The 20,046-nt window shown below is 39.1% G+C and overlaps 1 protein-coding gene across 2 annotated transcripts in view; it reads right to left on the reverse strand.

Annotated features, from left to right (window-relative positions):
- Positions 1-20,046, reverse strand: part of LOC150089498 (O-acyltransferase like protein-like) — a 201,657-nt gene that overhangs the window by 60,033 nt on the left and 121,578 nt on the right. For both annotated transcript variants that reach the window (XR_016546670.1, XM_090368626.1), the window contains exon 12: positions 11,927-12,047. Coding sequence is in view for 1 of the 2 variants with exons in the window: in XM_090368626.1 (XP_090224752.1) it covers positions 11,927-12,047 (121 nt within the window). In the remaining variant the exon portion in view is untranslated. The remainder of the gene's footprint in view (positions 1-11,926; positions 12,048-20,046) is intronic.

The following is a 20,046-nucleotide window of genomic DNA, read 5'->3' on the forward strand; positions in this document are numbered from 1 at the left end:
GGAAATAGAATGTATGTATGTAGCACATTATATGTTTTATTAAAGTATTTTAAAATGAATAAGACTCTTTTTTAAGATAGTATATGTATTATTGTATGATATTTGAAATTGGTCATTCATTAGGTTTTACAATTCCGTATATCTTGAGAGAGAGAGAGAGAGAGAGAGAGAAAGAGAGAGGGGGGGGTTTAACTTTCTGGCCAACAAGAACTTCCTATAAATCATTATATCATTTACTTTACATCAGTCTGATTCCTTAACATTCTCCGATTTAGGTTGGCTTTTGACAAAATATTATTGAGAAATATGGATGTCCACTGCAACCAATTAAAGAACCTATTTGATTTACATGAAAGAACAGAATTCATGGGATACCTGGTTGCTGGGCTATTGTTGTTGTTATTATTTGGTTTTTAGGAGCATTAGCAACTAAGGCCATATTGCTCTGGGGATATGCGGTGGTCATTACCTGACCTTTCCGCATCTTCCGTATTTGGTGGTCATGGGCTCGAACCCCGGTCTAATCAAGAAGCGTGTGCTACGCACTGCCGCTCCTGGCTACGGAGGCGCCTGGTTCCTGGAAAATGTGATGCTGTCACTCCTCTCGCTAGTGGACAAACCCACCACTTGGCAGGTATATAGGTACACTGCATTCACGTAAACAGTAACTGGATATCGGTATGGATAAACATCGTGAGTTAACCAACTTTAAAAGAGGGATGACGGTGGGTGTCCGACACATGGGTCACCCTGTCACGGAGGTGATACAGAAATTGCACTATCCCCATTCAACAGTATCAAGAGTGTATTGTCTCATCATGGACAGCGCTATGGGTGGAGAAAGGTGGTGGATAAACGTGGCCGTCAACGTCTGTCTCGCATTGTTTCAGCCAGCTGGAGAGCAACAGTGACACAAATCACCACCAACTTCAACAAGGGAGGTGCCAGAAACATCTCCACCAAGATTCTCTCTTCCGTATTTGGTGGTCATGGGCTCGAACCCCGGTCTAATCAAGAAGCGTGTGCTACGCACTGCCACTCCTGGCTATGGAGGCGCCTGGTTCCTGGAAAATGTGATGCTGTCACTCCTCTCGCTAGTGGACAAACCCACCACTTGGCAGGTATATAGGTACACTGCATTCACGTAAACAGTAACTGGATATCGGTATGGATAAACATCGTGAGTTAACCAACTTTAAAAGAGGGATGACGGTGGGTGTCCGACACATGGATCAACCTGTCACGGAGGCGATACAGAAATTGCACTATCCCCATTCGACAGTATCAAGAGTGTATTGTCTCATTATGGACAGCGCTATGGGTGGAGAAAGGTGGTGGATAAACGTGGCCGTCAACATCTGTCTTGCATTGTTTCAGCCAGCTGGAGAGCAACAGTGACACAAATCACCACCAACTTCAACAAGGGAGGTGCCAGAAACATCTCCACCAAGACCATCAGGCAATCATTAGCTGCAATACGTTATGGGAGCCGCCGACCCACCAGAGTCCCATTGCTAACACCACAACACAGGACTTATGCCTCAACTGGGTGACAGAACATCTGCATTGGACCTTGGATGATTGGAGATGGGTCTCCTGGTCTGATGAATCCAGTTTCCAGTTATTTTGAGCAGACAGGAGGGTGTGTATCTAGTGGAAACCACACAAAGCTATACACTCGTCATGTTAACAAGGAACTGTTCAGGCAGGTGTTCAGTCGGTAATGGTCTGGGGCATGTTAAACTAGCACATATTGGGACCTCTGATACATCTAGATGCATCTCTGAATGGTCCAAGTTATGTGTCTATTCTTGCAGATCATCTGCATCCCTTCATGGTCATCTTGCGCCCACAGGGCAATGGACTCTTCCAGCAGGACAATGTGCTTCCCCACAGAGCTATGGTGACTAGAACATGGTTTGAACCATGGAATGGCTTCCCTGTTCACCAGACATGAACCCTGTAGAGCATCTTTGGGATGATGTGGAAAGGTCCATTTGAGCTTTGGATCCTCCACCCAGGAATGCAATGGAATTATGGGCAGTGATGAAGCAAGCATGGATGGAAATACCTGTGGAATGCTTTTGTGAACTAGTGACTCAATGCCTCACCATGTGACCGCCCTTATCAGGGTGAAAGGTGGGCCTAACCCTACTAAGCCTTTATCATGGACAGAAATCATGGGTAGGGATCCCATGATTTCTGTCCACTCAGTGTACTCTTTTCTTAATGAACCTTAATAAATTTCTAATAACCAAATGATCTTCAATGAACAAACTGTGCAAAAAAAGAACTTCTTACTTGCAAGGAAAGCTTATCCTCATTAGTTCTCCTTGCTAGTGCTGTCTCAACTTATCCCATCAGCAATTTTGCTGCATATTCTCTTATAATATTCACACAAATTGGAATCATGTGATTGTCTGTAATAGCCCTGTTTTTGTTTATTTTTCTCAATTAAACCTGTAACCACACCTAAAATCCATTTTGGCATTTTATCTGTATGGAACTTGACCCAGTGTGTGAATACTAGGACGTAGACCTGCTGAAATGAGTGCAGAGGAGAGCAACAATATTATTCAGGTACACAAAAGTGTACTCTTACAAAGAAAGAGTTCAGTTCTGTAAATTTCAGCACTTGGAAACTAGCATCTGTGATGTGACTTGATTTAAGTGTTTAAGGTGAGGTGAGTGCTGAAAATTAAGCTAAGCTTACATACGATCTAGTTATTACATTACAGCACGTAAGGACTCCTTAAAAATCATGAGTGTTTAAGGTATAAAATGGTCTAAGTAAATTATATGCTGATGGCATCCTTTCTCTTTCTTGGTATTTTGAGAAAGATATATTTAAGGGGACATAAATTTAAATTGATAAAAAGGATGGTTTCGAGGTAGATGTACAATCAGCCAGACAGCAACAATTGTTGGAACTAACTTCCATGTGAGGTGAAGTTGTGGAAGGTGATTAGTTTGAATAAATTTAAGGAAGTATTAAACAATTATTAGAGGAATGTACAGAATGTGTGTGTAGTTTTTTTTTCTTTTTGGTTGATGCATATTAATTAGTATTAGTAATGGCCGCATGGTGCAAGAAAGCCTATGGCTTATGCTGCACCAGCCAAAAAAAAAAACAAAACAAAAACCGAATAAAACAATGATAAAATAAATAATAATAATTAACAAAAGAAAAGGAAATTAAACCTATCATCCTATGCGCGTCCCTCACCCAAAGGTACTATCCAGATAACCTTTGAATTTCTCCAAACTGTCAGCCTCTACCACCCATATAGGGAACTTATTCCAGTAATTTATAACTTGCTGGCTAAAATAAAACTTCCTGCAGTCCAATCTAAACATTCTCCCCCCCCCCCCCCGTAACTTGAATTTATGTCCCCTAGTTCTAGCATCATTTATAATCTTGAAACTTTCGTCCTCATTCATCTTACTGATGCCTCTCAGAGCCTTAAACACCTCAATCAAATCTCCTCTAAGGTGTCTAGTTTCCAAACTCTGCAACCCACATATTCGAAGTCTTTCTTCATAAGGACGCCCTTTTGCCGATCTCACCAGGCGATTTACCCATCTTTGCACCCTTTCAAGAAGCTCGATGTCATTCTTTAGGTGCGGTCTCCATACTTGAACACAGTATTCCAAGTGTGGTCTAACAAAAGCCTTATCACATCCCAATCTCTACTTGCAAAAGTTCGATAGATCATCGATAGGACACCATGGGCCTTCCTTGCAACCTGTTTAAAATGCTCAAAGAATTTCATGTCTGACTGAATCGTAACACCCAGGTCCTTTTCCTCCAGTACTGGGTGTAGCTGAACTCCACCAAGTGAATAAGTTATTTTGGGATCACTGTTTCCCAGGTGACTTTAGACTTTGTTGGATTAAAGCATAGCTGCCATTTTTCTGACCATTCCTAAAGTCTGCCTAGGTCTCTCTGAAGAAGCTCAGCTTGACAGTGATCATTAACTACTCTACCAATTTTAACATCATCTGCAAATTTAGACATCACGTCCTCTATCCTTTCATCAATGTTGTTTATGAAAAGTAAAAACAACAGTAGTTCTAATACTGATACTTGGGGAACCCCACTTCTTACATCAACCCAATCTGAGGAATAGCCATTTATCACAACCCTCTGCCTCCTGCCCTGAAGCCATCCTGCTATCCATCTAAGGATTTTCCCAGTGATTCCAACTTATAAAGCAACCGCTCATGTGGGACTGAGTCAAAAGCTTTGCTGAAATCTAAATAAACAATGTCAAAATTATTCCCTAAATCCAGCTCGTGAGTGACCCTTTCAAAATAGCGAACCAGATTTGTTAAACATGATTTTCCTTTTACAAAACCATGCTGAGTATCCTTGAGAATTTCAATTCGATCCAGATGATCCTGAATTCCACCCTTGATCATTGCCTCCATGATTTTCCCTACCACTGAAGTCAGACTGACAGGTCGATAATTTCCCAATTCACTCTTAGAGCCACCCTTATGTATGGGAGATACATTGGCACTTTTCCAATTCAAGGGAATCTCCCCAGAGTCTAGTGATGCTTGCATAATTAGCCTCAATGGTTCAATGCACTCACTTGCCGCCTCCCTTAAGATTATAGGGTGTATTCCATCAACACCAGGAGCCTTACTGGCCTGTAGGCTCAAAAGTTTATTCATTAAATAATCTTGCGAAATTTCAATATCATTAATTACATATTTTTCAACTTCGCTCCCACAATATCCAATTGCCACAAAACGTTTTTCATTTGTAAATATCGATGCAAAATAACTGTAGAGTTCATTTGCAACAGCAGCTGGTGTATTTAATACAATCCCCTTTCCCTTATGTAAAGGTCCGATCTGGTTTGTCCTGCTCTTCTTGGCATTTATATACGTGAAGAATTCTTTATCCCCCCTCTTTGCTCTGTTTGCTAGTGATTTCTCATAAACTGCCTTTGCCTGTCGAACCTTTTCTGTGGCTCTATTACAGATCATCTTGTAGCTGTTATAGGCTTCAGTACTTTTTATTGCTCTGTAACCTTTCCATGTCACCTTTTTCTGCTCAAGTAATGTGGCAACTTCACTATTCATCCCACTTGGAACCCTCCTTGTGGAGTATTTTTTTAATGGTAAATACGCATTCAAGGCATCTCTGATTAATGTTTTAAAAGCATACCACAGTTCAATTGTATTCGTTCTCTGTGCGATATCTACCCAGTTAACAGAGGCCATGTAGTACCTTAAGGCATCGTAATTTCCTTTTCTGAAATTAAACCCCATTCCTTTGCCTTTTACTGCTGCTACATCATCATCCACCATAGAACTCCGTGATCACTTCCTGCTATTGGTTCCTCTACTGTCAAGCCCTGTTATGTCATCTGATTCATGGGTGATGATGAGGTCTAGGATATTCTTTTCTCTAGTACTTTCCCTGACATGTTGATACAAATAACAGTCATCTAGTTGATTTAAAAATTTTGTTCCCCATGTCGAGTTTCCTTCCCATTTTCTCCAATCAATTAGAGACAAATTGAAATCACCCATAATAAGACACTGATGCTTATTTGCCCATTCCATTTGTATGTAGAGCTTTCGTCATAATCTTCACAATCACCTGGTATGTAGATTACTCCTATTCGCATTATACTTTTGTTTCCAACTAAGCCTTGTCGATCAACTTGGCTCTGGAAACATTGTGCAAGGCTCAAGGGGTAGAATTTTTTACAGCCTGGACTGTACTTGTTAACAGGAGAGACTGCTTCTACAGGGATGGGATACACTTAAATAGAAAGGGTGCAAGAATGTTTGCTGATGCTATCGAGGCAGTGTTAGGTGGGTTGGAAAACTGCTAGCTTGGGGGGATACAAAGACTAATAGAGTAACAGTAGTCACTGGCAGAGGTGAAATTGATTCTTGCACTGCTTCTATTGGAATGAGCAGAAGCCTGAAAACCAAGATGCAGGATATTTCAGAGACTGCTGGGAGTCATTGCGGTACAAGTAAACACATGCGTTGTGTTAGGGTAGCAAAGAATAGAAACAGGTGCATGTATACTTGCGTGTACACCAATGCTAGGAGTTTGGTAAATAAATTTGATGAATTTGAGGTATTGCTCAAAGCATCAAAGGCGGATATTGTTGGGATATCAGAGACGTGGTGTCACACAGGTATAAGGAATGCAGAACTGGAATTTGGGGAGTACAACATCTACAGAAAGGATAGACAGGATAGGAAGGGAGGAGTGGTTATGCTATTAGTTAAGAAACACATAAAATCCAAGGAAGTGAAGCCAGTCGACATTGCTGGACAGTGCAGTGTCGAGTCAGTTTGGTGTGACATAAGCATTGGGAGATCAAAATTGAGAGTAGGAGTGTGCTATAGGCCTAATGACTCTGATGAGTATAATAAGAAACTGTACAGGGAAATAGAGTAGGCCAGTACATCAGAGAGTCTTATAATGGGGGATTTCAATTTCCCAGATATTGACTGAAATTTGTGGGTTGGTCACTCACACACTAGCAAGGCTTTTGTGGATTTATTGGATGATTGTTTTCTACGTCAGCATGTCGGGAGGCAACTAGAGGGAGTAATACTCTTGATTTGATTATCAGCAGTGATTCTTCATGCATTAAGAATCTGCAGATAAAGGAACCACTAGGTGGCAGTGATCACAGTGTGCTGAAGTGGGATTTACTCAAAGAGGTAACTACCATCAGGGGTAGAGGGAAGGTTAATTGCTTTCGTAAAGGCGACTACGATGTTCTGAGACAGTATTTAAATTCTATACAGTGGGACAAACTGAAGATGTTACCAACAGCAAATTCAAAATGGGAAGCATTCAAAGAACTTATCTTGGAAACTACTAGGCTTTACATACCAACTAAAAATATTGTTCAAGGTTTAGACCTAAATGGATGTCAGATGAACTATTCAGACATATGACAGAGAAGAAAAATGCATGGGATACATATAAATTAACACATGACACAGAAGCCTATGATAGATACAAGTTGATCTGTAACCAAGTTACAAGGGAGGTTAGGCAGGCAAAGGCAGATTACGAGAAATCTTTGGCAAGGGATGTTAAGAAAAACAGCAAAGAGTTCTTTACTTATGTAAACTCTAGAAGGAAGGGGGGTGAATCAGATTGGTCCACTTGATATCGACGGGTCATCTGTTGATGATCCTGCTCAGGTAGCTAACAAACTAAATGAATATTTTGCATCAATATTCACACATGAGGAGTTATTCAGCGAGGGGAATGCCAGAGGTGTATTCAACTCTGGCAGTAAGCTAGAGAATCTTGTAATAACTGAGAGTAAAGTGGAGGAGAAATTGTTGAAGATAAACACAAGAAAGGCACCTGGGGTGGATGGGATCTATCCAGTTATATTAAAGGAGGCAGCAAAGGAAGTAAGCAAATCCTTAGCCATAATTATGAGAGCTTCCTTGGACTCAGGGGAGATACCCACAGACTGGAGATGTGCAAATGAGACCCCAATTAACAAAGGAGGATCAAAGGCCGACACGAGTAATTATAGACCTGTGAGTTTAACTTCTGTTCCAGGAAAATTAATGGAGGCACTGGTTAAAGAAGCACAGCAGGATCATCTAGACAAGACTTCAGTTATAGCTGGGACACAGCATGGTTTTGTTAAAGGGAAGTCTTGCCTGACCAATTTGATTGGATACTATGATGCAGTCACAAAAAAACTGGATGCAGGGAATAACTTTGATGTTAATACTTGGATCTTAGAAAGGCTTTTGATACTGTTGCACATGGAAGACTGCTGCACAAATTGGAGCAGTGTGGCATTGGAGGCAAATTGCTGCTATAGATAAAGGGGTGGTTGAGGGGTTCAGTGTTGGGTCCATTATTGTTTTCTGTATTTATAAATGATATTGATGATGGTATATCAAGCTTAATGTCCAAGTTTGCAGACGATAAAAATGTTGGCAGGGTTGTCAAGGACACTACTGATACTATGCTGCTGCAACAGGATCTGGAAAGGTTGAGCAGATGGGCTGAGACATGGCAAATGAAGTTTAATATTGACAAATGTAAAGTACTACATATGGGAAAGAGCAATCCCAGAGCAACGTATCAACTCTGTGGTACTACACTTACAGTGGTAGAGAATGAAAAGGACCTGTGGGTAATTGTACAGGCAAATATGAAGTTCTCTGAGCAGTGCAGATGGGATGCAAGAGTAGCTCATGGTGTCTTGTCAATGATATACAGGAATTTTTCTAGCCGGGATAAGGAGGTGATTATTCCCTTGTATAAGGCAATGGTCAGGCCACACCTTGAGTACTGTATACAGGTCTGGAGGCCTCATTTCAAGAAGGATATAGAGCTGCTGGAACGAGTACAGAGAAGGGCAACAAGGTTAGGGAATGGAACAAAGGGGTACTCTTACGAAGAAAGGCTTAAGTTTTGCAAATTACAGTGTCTGGAGACTAGGCACCAGCGAGGTGATCTGACAGAGGTGTATAAACCCTTGAATGGTTTGAGCATGCTCAATGCTGATGGGATTCTTCCTCTTGCTCAGAATAATCACCTGAGAGGGCATAAATTCAAATTGAGGAAAGACAGATGTAGGATAGACGTGCGGAAATTTGCCTTTAGCTAGCGGGTAGTTGGTTGGTGGAACAGACTTCCATCCCTTGTCGAGGGAGTTGATAGCCTAAATAAATTTAAGGCTCAGCTGGACAGGTATTTCGAACGAATGAAGGGGTGAAGTGGAAGTTTTTTTTTTTTTTTTTGGCTGATGCTGCATAAGCTTGCTTTCTTGAATCATATGCCTCTACTAATGCTAATCTCAAACCGTACATATTCTATACTAGCATGTGAAACGTCTGAATCCGGGAAAGCTATCATTGCACTCAGGCTGCTTCTGATAAGAAGCATTACCCCACCACCCCTTCTATCTGCCCTATCCTTCCTAAATACGTTATACAAGCCGTACTGAAACTCATCATCCCCAATTTCCGGGTGGCACCACGTCTCCGTAAGCCCTATTATGTCCGTGTTACTTGTTTTAATCAGCAGTTCGAATTTGCTCATTTTATTGACGACACTTCTAACATTACTATATAAACAATTAGGACTTACTGTTCTTGTATATGTAATAACCGTAACACAACCCTTCAAGTTTTTTTAGGCTCGCTTCCCCTGAATTAGCTACCCACTCACTTGAAACGTTTCTGCCCCCAGAACATCTAGATAATATGTCCTGTTGGGGTAACAGATAAGAACTCTTGAGGTACGTGCAAGAGTTACTTTGACCAATATTATCAGATAAACGTGTGTCAGTATTACCCACATCCCCACTAACTAAAAGTTTCCCTGAACCTTTAAGGTATTCTCAATAATACTGGCAAAAACGTTTGCACCACCTTTGTTTAAGTGTATCCCGTCTCTACAAAACAAGTGTGGGCCATGCTCATAGAAATTTCCCCCCTAAAGCCTTGCAGAGTCCTTCAAGTCTTGAGTTAATCCACAAGGCTTTTAACATATAATCCCTCCTATCATGTCTGGGCATCTATCTTTCTTATCAAAAGCCATCTGTCTTTCTTATCAAAACTAAAGAACTAAAATGGTCTTGGGCAGGACACATAGCTCGAAGGCATGATGACAGATGGACTAAGAAAATAACAGAATGGTATCCAAGATGAGCTAGAAGAAAACCTGGAAGACAAAGGCAGAGATGGATAGATGAAATTCATGAGTTTATGGGTAGTAAATGGATGGCCACTGCTCAAAACAGAAGGAACTGGAAAGTTGCTGGAGAGGCCTTCATCCTGCAGTGGATTGAAAATGGCTGATGATGATGATCGTGTCTGGGCAGAATTGCAGAAACATAGACATTGTGACCTAGCTCGTGGCATTTCCTCAGCATGGTCCTGTATTTTTCCAACAAATCGTCAGATTGTGTACGTTTAATGTCATTAGTCCCCACATGAATAATGACATTCTCTTTATCCCCCTTAAAATCTGACAATCTGTGACAAATTGTTGATATCATTAATAGTTGCTCCCGGCAGACATACCCTGGTTCTACTCCACCTATTCTTATTACAAAAAATATTTCCCGTTTCCCTGACAATGGAGTCTCCTAATAAAACAATGTCCTTTTTAACCAGAGTAGTTTACACTTGGTTTTTCTGTTTTGAGGCCCGAATCGGGTGTGCATCACTTGGTAGATTGCTGGAGTCTTGAGTCCCTGACGAGCTACCAGATGCATTATTCTTGAGGGCAAGCATCCGTTTTTTTGAGTTTGCTTCCTTGCATCATTTGCTACTACTGATACATTTGTGGCTTTTGGATAAATTCCTTGAACCCACTGTCAGCTGCTGGTACTTCCATGAGGACCAGATTTAAGATATTGGAGCCCTTTGTCTCCTGGATGATTTTTCCCTATGCCAACATATCACAGATATGCTGGGATAGGTAGTAATCAGTTTGAAATGAGTTTGTTCAAAAAAACTGTTACCATATATTGTATTTGTGTTAGTTAGTTAGTTATTTGGTTTTTAGGAGCATTAGCAACTAAGGCCATATTGCTCCGGAATATGCAGTGGTCATTCCCTGACCTTTCCACATCCTCCGTATTTGGTGGTAACGGCTCAAACCCCGGTCTAATCAAGAAGCTTGTGTTACGCACTGCTGCTCCTTCCCACCTGGCTATGGAGGCGCCTTTGTATTTGTGGTCCACATATTCAAGTCTCTATAATAGGTAGTAATAGTAGTGCCAAGTGATGCCAGAAAGCAAGCTTAAATAGCATTGGCCAAAAAAAAAATAAAAAAATCCAAACTGCACACTTTTCCCATCCATACCCTGCAAGAATTTGTCTAGTTCTTTCTTGAATTTGTTCAAACCATCCACTTTCACAACAACAGATGGAAGCCTATTCCAACAATCAACAATCTGCTGGCTAAAGGCAAATTTCTGCACATCTATCCTGCAACCATCCTTCCTCAACTTGAATTTATGCCTCCTCACGAATGTAGTTTCAGCAAGAGAAAGAATGATATTAATAATCAGCATACTCAATCCATTCAAGGCCTTAAACACCTCAATCAGATCACCTTGGAAGTGCCTAGTCTCAAACACTGCAATTTACAACTGAAGCCTTTTTCAATTTGTAAATTTCTGTTAAAAAAATCTAACAGTAGAAGAAAAAAAAAATAAAAGAAAAAAAAAAAAACAGATATCCCTTTATCTAGTTTTAACTGAATTTTTTTTTTTTTTTCCAGATAAAGAATGCGCAACAGCTTAAAGCCAAAAGTATAAAACTATAAAGTTAGTCACCGAATATTTTGGTTTAAAACTGGACCATATAGCTGAAAACCAGACAGGTTCACAACAACATAAGAGCTTGCTTTTAAATGGTAGTGATAAAAAAAGCATTTAATTATATTTAAATTATAATATATCTAAATTACCACTCTTATACCATGTGGAGTTTAATATATTTTATTTAGGTGTTACCTAAACTTATATACAATGAGTAATGTTTCGGATATCTTGCCGATACCCATCATTAGACCTTGCTGCTGACTGATACCTTGTGCCAGATGCTCAGCCCTAAATGGAGCGTCCGGCAGGAGGTATTGGTCAACAGCAAGGTCTGATGATGGGTATCGGCAGGATACCTGAAACATTACTCACTGTATATTAATTTAAGTAACACCTAAATAAAATATATTAAAACATGGTATAAGAGTGGTAATTTAGATATATTATAATTTAAATGGATAGAAACCAAGTAATGTCCTTCCCTAACCACATTTAATTATATATTATTTAAATATTAAGAGTTATAATAAATATTCTCTATTTAAACTAAATATTCAATTTGCATGATCCAACTGCATGTTTTAATTTAAAACTGAAAATTTCAACTTTGTGGTACTGACTGGCTTGATGGCTATATTGCGATGTTTCCAGAGGATATAACCAAGCGCTATTCCTGCACAGTATGCACCCATATGAGGATATGGTCTGAAATATATCCAGTCGGCAGACATTTTGGTAAATCTGTCAAAAAATATATATATATATAGTATTAGTCATATAGAATAAGGAAGCCACAGGCTTTCGTTGCACTGACAAAAAAAAAGAAAGAAATAAATAACTAAATAAAAATATACATAAATATAAAAAATTAAAGTATAAAAATAAAATAAATAAATACGCAAAAAAAAAAAAAAAAGTATTTCCCTCCTTGTGTAGGTAACTACCCAGCTGACCTTTGAATTTTTTCAAGCAATCAACCTTAACTACCCCTGGAGCTAACTTATTCCAGTAATGAACTTTCTGTAATCCAATGTAAATCTCTTTCCCTTAATTTTAATTTATGGCCTCTGGTTCTGGAATCATTTATGACTGAAAATTTTGCCCTTGCTCCATTTTACTATCACCTCTCAGAGTCTTAGTGGCTTTAATGAGATATTCCTCTAAAGTGTACATATTCAAAACCCTTCCTCATACAGGTACCCTTTTACAGATCTTATTGCGCCTCCGTAGCCAGGTGGGAAGGAGCAAAAGTGCGCTTCTTGATTAGACCAGGGTTCGAGCCCGTCACCACCAAATACGGAGGATGCAGAAAAGTCAGGGAATGACTACCGCATATTCCTGGAGCAATATGGCCTTAGTTGCTAATGCTCCTAAAAAAAAAAACCAAACAAACAAACAAAAAACAGATCTTATCAAGAAAATTTCCGGCCTTTGTGTTCTTTCAAGAAGCTTGATGCCTTTTTTTAATTGTGGTGTCTATAATTAGAAACAGTATTCCAAATTCAGTCTTACAAGTACCTAATATGGAATTATACCTTCATATCTCTACAGCCAAATGTTTGATAAATCATTAGGAAACCATGAGCCTTTCTTGCTGTCTACACTGCTCAGGGAATTTTGCATCCAATCATACTGTAAATATCTTTCTTCCTTTACTGTTTGTAATTCAACCCCACCAAGTGTGCTATTTTGGTGTTGCTATCCCTCAAGTGAATTTTGCTGCATTAAAGCATACTTTTTCAGAGTATACAAGTAACATGTTTGGCGCTGATTATTACCACTCTCCTAATTTTCAAATCTACAAATTTTGACATCACATCCTCTATCCCTTCATCAATGTCATTTATGAAAATCAGAAACAGTGATTTTCATAAATGACAGAACTGATCCTTGGAGGACCCCACTTCTAACATTAGACTAATCTGAAGAGTACGCATTGATCACAACTATCTGCTTTCTTTCCTGAAGCCACCCTATGATCTACCTTAGAATCTTACCCGCAATTTCAATAAGGAGCTGAGTCAGCTTTTTCCCTAAAATCTAAATAAACAATGCCAAAAAAAAAAACAAAAACACAAGCAGCATCAGTTGTACTTATACAACTGATGTTGGTTAATTAAACATGATTTTCCCTTATCAAAACCATGTTGCATATACTTCTGAAATCCATTTCTATCTAAATGTCCCTGTATTGCATTCTTTATAATTTATTCTATAATTACTTTTGCTACTGAAGTTAGACTGACCAGTCTGTAGCTACTCACTTCACTTTTAGAACTACCTATATGTATTAGTTAGCACTTCTAATCCAAAGGAATCGCTCCTCAGTCCAATAATTAACCTTAACGGTTCAATTCAGGAATTTTGCCAGAAGAAACAATGAAGTGATTATCCCACTGTATAAGGCATTGGTCAGGCCACATCTTGAGTACTATATACCAGTTTGGAAATAGTAGCAGCAGTAGTAGTGGCATGTGATGCAAGAAAGCAAGTGTATGAGCTTATGCAGCATCAGCCAAAAAAAAAAAAAAATCACACCATTCCCTCCAAATGCCTGTCCAGTTCCTCCTTAAATTTATTCAACCTATCAACTTCCACAACGACAGATGGAAGTTTGTTCCAGCAATTAACCACCCGCTGGCTAAAGGCAAATTTCCGCACATCTATTCTACATCTGTCTTTTCTTAATTTGAATTTATGCCCCCTTAGATTCGTAATCTGAACAAGTGGAAGGATCCCATCAGAATTCAGCGTGCTGAACCCATTCAAGGCCTTATACACCTCAATCAGATCACCGCGCAGGTGCCTAGTCTCCAGCCACTGCAATTTGCAGAACTTAAGCCTCTCTTGGTAAGAGGATCCCTTCATTCCCCTCACCAATCTTGTTGCCCTTCTCTGTACACGCTCAAGTAAATCTACATCCAGACCTGTACGCAGTACTCAAGGCGTGGCCTGACCATTGCCTTATACAGAGGGACAATCACCTCCTTCTCCCTGCTAGCAAAATTCCTATATATCATTGACAAAACCCCATGACCTGCCCTGGCAGCCTGTCTGCATTGCTCAGAAAACTTCATATCTGACTGCACAATTACTCACAGGTCTTTTTCATTTTCTACCACCTTAAGCATAGTACCACACAGTTGGTACGTTTCTCTGGGGTTACTTCTACCCATATGCAGTACTTTGCATTTGTCAAGGTTAAACTTCAGTTGCCACTTCTTAGCCCATCTGCCCAAATTATCTAGATCCTGTTGCAGTAGCACACTGCCATTACTGTCATTAACAACCCTGCCAATCTTTGTATCATCTGCAAACTTCGACATTAAGCCTGATATACCTTCATCAATATCATTAATAAATATACAAAACAACAGTGGACCTAACACCGAACCCTGTGGGACCCCACTAATAACATTAGTCCACAAAGAGAAGCACCCATTGATTACCACCTTCTGTCTTCTCCCACTTAACCATCCTTTTATCCATTGTAGCAACTTACCCTTAATACCATTCTGCTCCAATTTGTACAATAGTCTTCCATGCATAACAGTGTCAAAAGCTTTCCTGAAATCCAAATATATGATATCAAAATTATTTTTTGCATCCAGTTCCCTTTGTAACCACATCATAATATCCTATCAAAAAATGTCAGACAAGACTTTCCCTTAACAAACCCATGCTGTGTCTGAATTATTGCTGCAGTCTTGTCTAGATGATCCTGCAATGCATCTTTAACCAGTGACTCCATTATTTTACCCGGAACAAAAGTTAAACTAACTGGTCTGTAATTACTTGTGTCACCCCTTCGATCCCCCTTTGTGAATTGGGGATACATTCACATCTCCAGTCCGTGGGAACCTCCCCTGAGTCCAAGGATGCTCTCATGATTATGGCTAAGGGTTTGCTTAGTTGCTTTGCCGCCTTCTTTAATATAAATCGATAGATCCCATCCACCCCAGGTGCTTTTCTTATGTTTAACTTCAACAATTTCTCCTCCACTTTGCTTTCAGTTATTACAAAATCATTAAGTATCCTGCTACAATTTGATAACCTTCTGCCATTTTCAAACTTTAATAATTCCTCATGTGTGAATGTAGATGCAAAATACTCATTCAGTTTGTTTGCTATCTGAGCAGGATCATCAACACTCGAAACATCAATGTCAAGTGGACCAATCAGATTCATCCCCTTCCTTTTAGAGTTTATATAAGTAAAGAAATCCTTGCTGTTTTTCTTAGCATCTTTTGCCAAGGATTTCTCGTAATCTGCCTTCGCCTGCCTAACCTCCTTTGTGACCTGATTACAGACTAGCTTATATCTGCCATAGACTTCTGAGTCGCTTGAAAATTTATATGCATCCCATGCATTTTTCTTCTCTGTTACGAGTCTCATTAGTTCATTAGATAACCATTTAGGCCTAAACCTTGAACAATATTTCTTAATAGGTATGAAACTTTTAGTAGCATCCACGATTAATTCCTTGAATGCTTCCCACTTAGAATTTACTGTTGGTAACATCGTCAGTTGATCCCACTGTACAGAATTTAAAAACTGTCGGAGACCACTGTACTCACCTTTATGGAAGCAAAAACCCTTTCCTTTACCCCTGATGGTAATTAAATCTTTAAGTAAATCCCACATCAGTACACTGCCACCTAGTGGTTCCTTTATCTGCAAATTCTTTATACACGAATGATCAGTGCTGATAACCAAATCAAGAGTATTACTTTCTCTGGTTGCCTCTCGAACATGCTGCTGCTGCAGAAAACAATCATCCAATAAATCCACAAATGTCTGACTAGTGTGTGAGTGACCAACCCACAAGTTCCAGTCAATATCTGGGAAGTTAAAATCCCCCATTATAAGACATTCCGATTTACTAGCCCACTCTATTTCTCTGTACAATTGTTCATTGTACTCATTCAAGTCATTAGACCTATAACACACTCCTACTCTTATTTTTGCTTTCGCAGTGTTTATGTCACACCAAACTGACTCAACAGTGCACTGTTCATCTATATCAACTGGATGCACTTCTTTTGATTTTATGTTTTTCTTAATTACCAATATAACACCTCCTCCCTTTCTATCCTGTCTATCCTTTCTGTACACATTGTACTCCCCAAATTCCAGTTCAGCATTCCTTATATCTGTGTGACACCACGTCTCTGCTATCCCAACAATATCCAACTTTGATGTCTTGACCAACACTTCAAATTCATCGAATTTATTTACTATACTTCTAGCATTGGTATACATGCAAGCATAAATGCTCCTACTCCTATTCCTAGTTACCCTAACACATCCCATATACCCACCTATTTCAGGATGACTGCCATCCGTCCCTGAAACCCTCAACACCCCACGCTCCAAGTTGCTACTTAATCTAATAGAAGTTGTGCAAGAATCACCTTCACCTCTGCCTACGGCTACCGTTAAACTATTAGTCCTTGTATCCCCCCAAGCTATCAGTTTTCCGACCCACCTAACACTGCCTCGATAGCATCAGCAAATATTCTTGCACCCTTTCTATTTAAGTGTATTCCATCCCTATAGAAGCAGTCTCTCCTGTTAACAAGTACAGTCCAGGCTGAAAAAAATTCTACCCCCTGAGCCTTGCACATTCTTTCCAGGGCCGAATTGATTGACAAGGCTCTCATCATATACTCCCTTCTATCGTGTGTGGGCAGAATTGCAGCAGACACTTTCAAATTCAACCCTAATTCTCGGCTTTTGTTCAACAGTGACCTGTACTTGTTAAGTAATTCTGTCGGTCTCCTACTCCTAATATCTTTAGTGCCAACGTGTACAACTATATCACCTTTTGTGCCCTTAAAAGATGATATCCACTCTACAACGTCATCAACCTTTGCCCCTGGCAGACATACCCTGGTCCTGTTCCACCTATCCTTTTTACAAAGCATGTTTCCCGTTTCCCTGACAATAGAGTCACCAACAACTACTAGTTCCTGTGGGACCAGCGCATTCTGCCTTGGGGGTTGCCGCTGTGTTGCGTGATGACCAAGTGAAAGCTCTGGCATTGATGTGGGCAGCTGAGAGCTGATGGGCCCCTCAATTTAGATCTTTCGAGGGCATCCACCCTGTCCTTCAAACTCTCATATAGGCCCATAACAATGCTGAGTTGTCACCTGATTTCCTTAACTCCTTACATCGCGCACACACACAAAGACATCCCCCATGGCAATATCATGTTCTGTTCCAGAGAGTTTGGCAAACATTTCACGTCGCACATTTTTTTAGGCTTTGATGCGTTGGAGAGGAGAGCAACCAGATTAGTCAAGGACACAAAACGGTATTCTTACAGTCATAAATGATTCTATGAAAGACTTCAGTTCTGCAAATTGCAGCACTTGGAAATCAGGCAAGGAGACATCACTAGTGTTTAAAGCTTTAAATAGACTGAATAAACTAAATGCTGTGGCATTCCTACTCTATCTCAAACAACACACATGAAAGTATTTTTCAATTTGAGTTTATGCCCCCTTATGTGGACATAAATTCTAATTGAAAAAGTATGGCTGCAGGACAGATGTGTGAAAATTTACTCTCGGCCAGAGAGTAACTGATGGTTCTAATATACTTCAATCTGGTGTCATGGAAGTGGGCAATTTCAATAAATTCAAGGAAGAATTATACAAATTATTATCAAGGAAGCAAACTTATACAACTGATGTTGTATAAGTTTGCATTATTTGCCATTACTATACTAATACACTCTCTTTCCACCGCTTTCAAGATTACTGGGTATATGCCATCAACTCCAAGAGCCTTCCTTCCTTTCCTTCACAAGCAAAAGTTTTTCCAATAAACAGTCCCTCTGTAATTTCGATATTGCTAATTATATATAGTGCTCATTCTCACTCACACAACCTATCATAACTATGAAGTGTCTTTGTCTCTAAAGACTGATTTCTGTAAAGAAAGACTGTAAAGAAACATGAAAGATTGCCAAATTCATGAAAACAATGCACTGAAGGAAGTTTAAATACATTTTCAATATAATTTATCCATTAAAAAGCTCTTCATTTGGGGCTATCATTGAGCTTCAGCTGCTGTACCATTTTCACCTTGTAAAGATGCAACCCAAGCCAAGATTTTGTATGTAGAGAGGAAAGCACTATCAGCTATATGATGATGTACTAACTAATTTGCTTAGGTCTCAAATATACTTCCAGTTCTAGATAAATTTCTTGTGCCTCTGTTGGATAGTATTTCATGACAATGAATCTCATTGGTACTGTGCAAGAGCCCAGACTATGGGCCTTCTCTTGCAGTGTAAATATTTTCTGTACTATACTGTGGGATTACTGTTACTTCCCTTTCTATGTAATCACCTAGAAAGGGAAGGAAGGTAAATGAAGGGCATAAATTCAAATTGAGGAAAGACAGTTGTAGAATAGATGTGCGGAAATTTGCCTTTAGCCAGTGGTTAATTGCTGGAACAAACTTCCATCTGTTGTTGTGGAAGTTGACAGCTTAAATAAATTCAAGGAGGAACTGAACAAACTTTCAGAGAGAATGGATGTATGAAATTGTTTTTTTTTTTTTTTTCCTGATGCTACATAAGCTCATGCGCTTGCTTTCTTGCATCACATGCCTCCATTACTATTACAACAATGAAACTTTAGGTGTTAACCATTAAAATACAACGAAGTCTTACATCCAACACATTAGTTCCCATTATTTTCATAATTGTACTGTATTATAAATGTTCAAACTGGTTGGTTGTTTGGGAGATTCTTGGCACATCGATTACTTGTGTATTATATCTGTACAGGTATATATCTAAGGGCCAATTTGCATGCTATGCAAGCCAATAAGCCTGGAATAACTTGCTTACTTATCCTCATAAGGTTGGCTTACTATGGCTCTGATTGGGCAACAAGTGGTGAACCCAACAGACCATCATACAGACCTCAAATTCAGATAACTCAGACTAACTGCACAGATAACATGTCCTCAATGGTAGTTTAGTCAGAAGGATACAATGCTGTCTGTAATGCATTTGGAAAGATCTATTTTGATCTTAAGCAGAGGGAGTAGGGTTCCCCCATGAATTATTCCATGTTTTTCGGTACAGATGCAAACTGGTCCAAAAATATGAGCAACAAGCTCAAATGCCATTAAAATAATTATTTGAATTTTAATCTGCACAAATTAACAAATCACAAATATAGATATCAGGGTAGAACTGGAAACAAATGAGAATGAAATGTTCACAATTATGTTCACTTAGATTGAAAATAATAAATATTTTAAACTAAAATATTTGAATTACCTATATCAATGTGAGACATAAATATATTTTAATGGCACTTTCATAAACTGAATCTTCTAATTCTCTTACAGAACCCTTCAATTAAATTATTACAAATGGTGAAAATAAGTAATTAAGTACAAATAAATAAAATCTGCATAAATGATGTTTTGTTATAAGTAAGAAACATAAGCACAAATATTAAAATTAGTAACAGAATTTATCTATTAATTGATTTTTATTTATAAATACTTCCATTTCTAATCAAATTTTACAAAATTTGATTAGAAAGGGAAGTACAGCCACTTCCCAACTTACATAATACTCGACTTATGGAAATTCGACTTTACGTAAGTTTTTGCTGGCTGGTGCAAACTTACAAATATCGTGGAATTGTATTTTGCATCCTGTAGGAATAAACGAGGTATCGTGAAAATATCATGTGAACCCAATAACACA

The sequence above is a fragment of the Mastigoproctus giganteus genome, chromosome 2, assembly GCF_048544385.1.
Source record: "Mastigoproctus giganteus isolate SK-2022 chromosome 2, ASM4854438v1, whole genome shotgun sequence".
Taxonomy (NCBI): domain Eukaryota; kingdom Metazoa; phylum Arthropoda; class Arachnida; order Uropygi; family Thelyphonidae; genus Mastigoproctus; species Mastigoproctus giganteus.